The sequence below is a fragment of the Eleginops maclovinus genome, chromosome 13, assembly GCF_036324505.1.
Source record: "Eleginops maclovinus isolate JMC-PN-2008 ecotype Puerto Natales chromosome 13, JC_Emac_rtc_rv5, whole genome shotgun sequence".
Classification (NCBI taxonomy): Eukaryota; Metazoa; Chordata; class Actinopteri; order Perciformes; family Eleginopidae; genus Eleginops; species Eleginops maclovinus.
Genome location: NC_086361.1, coordinates 483141 through 488408, shown reverse-complemented (window position 1 = coordinate 488408; position 5268 = coordinate 483141). Strand labels below are relative to the sequence as shown.

Sequence of the window (5268 nt, the reverse complement as noted above, 5' to 3'; positions counted from 1 at the left end):
ATAAAAACAACTTTTTAATATCTCACATGGTAGGAGACAGGATCAGTTGCTCTGGATCTGCCAATGTTTAATGCTCATCCCAGTGGGGGCAGAGTGAACAGAACAGTGAGTATGACGGATGGCTCAGGCAGCAACAGAGGGAGGTTCTTCATTGAATCCACAAGTTATCTTTTTTTCTTTGGTCACTGTTTACTTTGAATCTTGGAGATGGATGATTCTTTTTTTTCGAGTTGTTTTGTGTATTTTTGTAAATAAAAAGAATATTTTATGTGTTTTTAAAGTCTAGCATAATGAAAGGTCAGTTGATTGATTAGGACAATAAAACACACTTTTTAATATGGCAGTTGTCTAACAAGGTGTATATAACAATATCTCATCTTAGAAATGTTCCACCTGTCACATGCCACATGTTTTTTAGGTTTTTTTTGCCTATTATTACACCTTTTTTTTATGTCATTGAACCTGTCTCGTTGAATGTTTATAAGTGTAAGTGTTAATGGAATCTATCCTGACGTCATTACTAATCCGTACAGTAATACCATAATAAGGGTAGGGCTCTGTTGGAGCGGGTGGGGGCTGGCTGGGGTGTTGTGTCATTTGGAATGTAATACTGTATTGTACTGATCATTGTATCTTATGTGTCCTTAAAACCAATAAAAAGACCTTGATCCCAAAAATAGAAATAAAGAAATGTTCCACCTGTAAGACAGCAGTTGAAACAACATGTCTGTGACTCTCATTATAATGCTTTTGGGTTGGTGATGTAATAAATGTGAGTGTTTGCCACAGTTTCAGGTAATATAGTTAAATCCTACAATATAAAGTTTCACTCCCGCCCCATGTGGAAGGGTAATACTTTTCAACTGTGATGGTGAATTGCTTGGAGCGTGGGACAACCAGGTTAGCCCACCTGAAGGGACTGGAGCTAGAATATGGGATGAAGAGGTCTGCAACAGGGTAGGCTTTAGGGCTTTAGGGCTTTATGCACCAACAGGAGAAGTGGCAGACTTTTAGGAAGAAATTCGAAGAAATACGTTTTAATTTCCCTCCGTCTCTGATTCCAACATTATGAGCAAATTCACCTTTTAACATGTAGGCTTGTAAATGATGGTAAAATACAAAATAATCCATACTCGAACGAAAAGACTTCTCTATCAGCACTGTGGCAAGTGCCACTCTATCAGCAATGCTGTAAAGACATAGCAGTGACAGGAAGCAGCACCGTACAAAACAGCTTCCCTCATGAAGTCCACCCTCAGGAATCTGACCAAAATGGAGATTGATGTGTGATTTATTTTGTATTGCATTTCCGTGATGGAGGAGATATTTCCAGAATTAATTAATTTGTGTATGAACCATTTTTGTTGAATAATTTAGATTATTAATTGTCAAACTTGATTCTGACACACCATTTTATTTAAAATAGGTCCAAGCCTCTGCAAAGTCTAAAGTATTCCATATAGTTTGTTCAAAGTTATCTGACTCTCCAGAATGTAAGGCAGAGTTGTGTTTTTAGAGTTGTTCAACCTTCCTGAGTGGCTTACATTGGATAAGATAATAAACAAAGATAATTGTGACAATGACTATTGTTATATAACACTGTGTTACTATGTTTAAGTGTACATGGCACTACACCCCTGGATATGACACCTCTGGTCATGCTGATGTGGGAATGTGATTCATGCTTTCCTCTCAGTCTGTGAAAGTGTTTCACAATGAGGATTATTGTATTGAGCATTGCATTAAGTCAAATCCAGTAAATGTTCATGTTGAAAGTTGGAATGCACTGTAGAACAAAAGGAAGCAAACTGAATTCCAAGGCCTTGGTAAATCAGGTCCAACACGAATGTACAATCCCTGTGAGTAAAATAAAAGCACTTGGGAATTAAACATCTCATATGTGCAATCTCATTGGAGAGGTGATTCAACTGGGGGGAAATGCCTTCATGTCGTATAACATAGCACACTGGCTGAGGGAATAAGAGGAGTTGTTTTTCGAGGCAGCTTTGCTCAATGGTTGATATTTAAACAGCACATACACCTCTGAAAACTATTGAAAGAATGTCTGCTGCTTCTTCTACTAAAGAAAAACAAAGTTCTCTGCTGGTAAGCTCATGCATAGAGACTAGAGGCCTGCACTTCAACATGACATACTTTAAATAACATTATGTGTTTACCTGCCTTCACTACAGACAGTGATGATGAGCTGGCATTACACATCTGACCACAATGTGTCAGTAGTGCTTTGGTATTAGAGGCTATGTGACAAAGAATCAATACAGTCTGGAAGTGAATCAGACTCGATGAGTAGAGAGACGACCAAGAAAACAATGACCATTAAAGGTCTTATATAATGTGCCACAAAAAATGCATATCAATATTACTAAATTATATTGACGTATCAATGTAATTACATTGAGTATATATGATATAAGTACAAAATGGAATTTAGAGACATTAAATAGTTGTGTGCTTTCGTGTTCATCCTGTCAGATGTGTATAGACGTGACTCTGCTTAGGCCTGAGAAACAGAGGAGTGTTCTAACTCAGTGGCGGTCTTAGCAATTTGGGGGCCCAAGGCGAATTTAGCTAGGGGGGCCCTCAACATTAATATGCGAGAAATAAGTTTCAGATATCACACCATCGTATGTCAAAATGCGAAGTATTTATTGAACAAAATTAGTTAAAAAAGGAAATAGGCAAAGTTTGTGTACGTGCATGTGTGAGAGAAAGAGAGAGAATGAGTATGTGAGAGAGAGGTGTGTGTGTGTGTGTGTGTGTGTGTGTGTGTGTGTGTGTGTGTGTGTGTGTGTGTGTGTGTGTGTGTGTGTGTGTGTGTGTGTGTGTGTGTGTGTGTGTGTGTGTGAGTGAGAATGCATGTGTATGAGAGGGAACATATGTGGGAGTGAAAGAGAGAGAGAGAAAGGGTATGTGACTGAATGAGGAGAGATTGAGTAGAGTGTGTGTGTGTGTGTGTGTGTGTGTGTGTGTGTGTGTGTGTGTGTGTGTGTGTGTGTGTGTGTGTGTGTGTGTGTGTGTGTGTGTGTGTGTGTGTGTGTGTGTGTGTGTGTGGGGCACCGGTTTTCATGCATCAGGGTCGGGGATGTGTACATCTGTAGAAATCTAGAACAGAAAAGAATAAATGCAAACACATTACCAGTTAACACATTTTGTAATATGATACATAGTATGCACAACCATTCAATTTGCTTGAGATGATAATGATTAATTATCAAGCAGGGTTCAAGTAGTCACAGGAATGCACTGCAAAATCATTACCTCACTTCTTGTCCCTGTCTCTGTGCTGTCCTCCTCTCTCTCCTTCTGCCTCTCTGTTTCTATACCTCTTCTGCTTCTCTCTCAGTGGTATGTCCATGTGTCTCAAGCTTACTGTCACTATCTTCCTGCTTCTTTTGTCCTGTTTATTTCTCTTCTTATGAACACTGAACAGGTGGCAGTTTTTTCTTAAACAAATCTGACCTTTCTCACTTTGGCCTCTGCGAATAGGGTTATAACTGCATCCATGTCAAGGGACTGTTGGACCTCATGCTCTATTGAGATTGTGGCAAGGGCAGACAGCCTATCCTGGGCCATTGTAGACCGCATGTATGTTTTCAGGCGTTTCAGGGTGGAGAAGCTTCTCTCACCTGAAGCCACCGTCACAGGGAGAGTAAGGAGATGTCGTAAGGCTATGCTGACGTTTGGGTAAATGTCTAAGACATTCTCCTTGTAGATGTGGTCTAACATTTGAAGTGGAGAGGTGATGTACTGGAGGGAAGGACTGGACAGCTCCTTTGAGCTCCATCTTCAGGTCGTCTCCATCTACATCTCCTATCACTTCCTCCAGCTTTCGGCAGCAACCATCCAGTTTCCCTGTCTGAATAGTGCTTCTTAATGAATCGGATGAGTAGAGGAACCCATAGAGGTCAAAGAAGACCTCCATGTTCGAGAATCGCTCCATTAAAGTGGACCTGGCTGTGTCCACTAGATGGAGAAAAAACTCTCTTTTAAAGAGCTCCTCCGGAGTAGACATATGCTCATCTCTTCCCTCATAATCAAACTGCCTCTTCCTTTTTCTCTGTCGCACAACAGGCCAGCTCATCTCCACCTCCATCTTTTCTGCCACTTCCCTGGCATCTGTTTGTGCAGAATTAAAGCCACACTCCCTGTATTCTTCCAGATAGTCTGCCACTGCCATGACCTCTCTCCTTAGTGTCTCAATAGACACACTGGGGCTCTGCAAGATTTTACTGACACGGTTTATGTGGTATAACACATCGTACCAAACAAAGGTGCTCACCATGAATGACCACTTCATCATGTTCTCCTTGAGGCTGTCAGCAGTGGAGGCGCATTCTGGATCTTTCTTCAATGTTGCATGCTTGTGCACAGCTGTCAACGCATCAACGATCTCTGGGAGTTGGTAGCGCACAGCCTTGACAGCATCCACCCGGCACTCCCATCTTGTAGTGGACAAGGCCTTGACTGAGAAAGCTTTCACATGCTCCTGAAGGATGGTCCAACGCTGAACAGAGCCACTAAACAAAGTGTACAGCCTTTGTAGTGTGCCAAAGTATCCCAGAGAAATGGTTGAGGACTTTGCAGCATCCCCCACCACCAGGTTTAAGGTGTGGCTGCCACATGGCACACACAGTGCTTTGGGGTTGAGTTCCAACATCCTCGCCTGGACACCCTGTGTTTTGCCTTGCATGTTACTGCCATTATCGTAAGACTGGCCTCGGCAGTTGGAGAGGTCCAACCCCAATCTTTCCAGGTGTCCTAGAAACAGCTGCAGAAGACCTTGGCCAGTGGTGTCATCTGCCACAAGAAATCCCATGAAGTGCTCATGGATAGAAACTCCCTTTGTGAGCTCACAGTTGACAATTCGCAGCAGCACTGATAGCTGCTCATTGTGGCTTACATCTGGAGTGCAGTCCATGATGACTGCATAGTATTTGGCCCTCCTCACACGCTCCACTAAGGCATCAGTGGTGCACTGGGCGACAAGGCATATCAATTCATTCTGTATGCGTTTGCTCAGGTAGGTATCAGCAATCTGTTTCGCTTTCATTTTCCAGAGATGCTCCTTCATCACAGGGTCAAATTTGGCCATTAACTGTACTTGCCCCAGGAAATTTCCATTCCCATGCTCGAATAACTTCTCCCTGTGCCCTCTAAATGCCAGATTATACTGAGCAAGATGGCAAACAATTGCAAGCAATCTTTTCATCACTTCTCTGCATCTAATGACTTCAGCTGTCATGAGAT

At 42.1% G+C, this 5268-nt stretch overlaps 1 protein-coding gene across 1 annotated transcript; it reads right to left on the bottom strand.

Moving 5' to 3' along the window:
* Positions 1 to 2846: 2846 nt before the first annotated feature.
* LOC134874833 (zinc finger MYM-type protein 1-like) lies at positions 2847 to 5268 on the bottom strand. The gene is made up of 2 exons (XM_063899050.1): positions 4301 to 5268; positions 2847 to 3123 (listed from the first exon to the last, which is right to left on the bottom strand). The coding sequence occupies exons 1-2, from the start codon at positions 5261 to 5263 to the stop codon at positions 3085 to 3087; spliced, it is 1002 nt and encodes a 333-aa protein (XP_063755120.1). The 5' UTR covers positions 5264 to 5268; the 3' UTR covers positions 2847 to 3084.

Coding starts and splice junctions, on each gene's coding strand:
- LOC134874833 (XM_063899050.1), bottom strand. CDS start 5,263: ATGACAGCTGAAGTCATTAGATGCAGAGAAGTGATGAAAAGATTGCTT. Junction 3,124..4,300: donor TGATGAAGTGGTCATTCATG/GTGAGCACCTTT, acceptor TTTCTGTTCTAG/ATTTCTACAGATGTACACAT.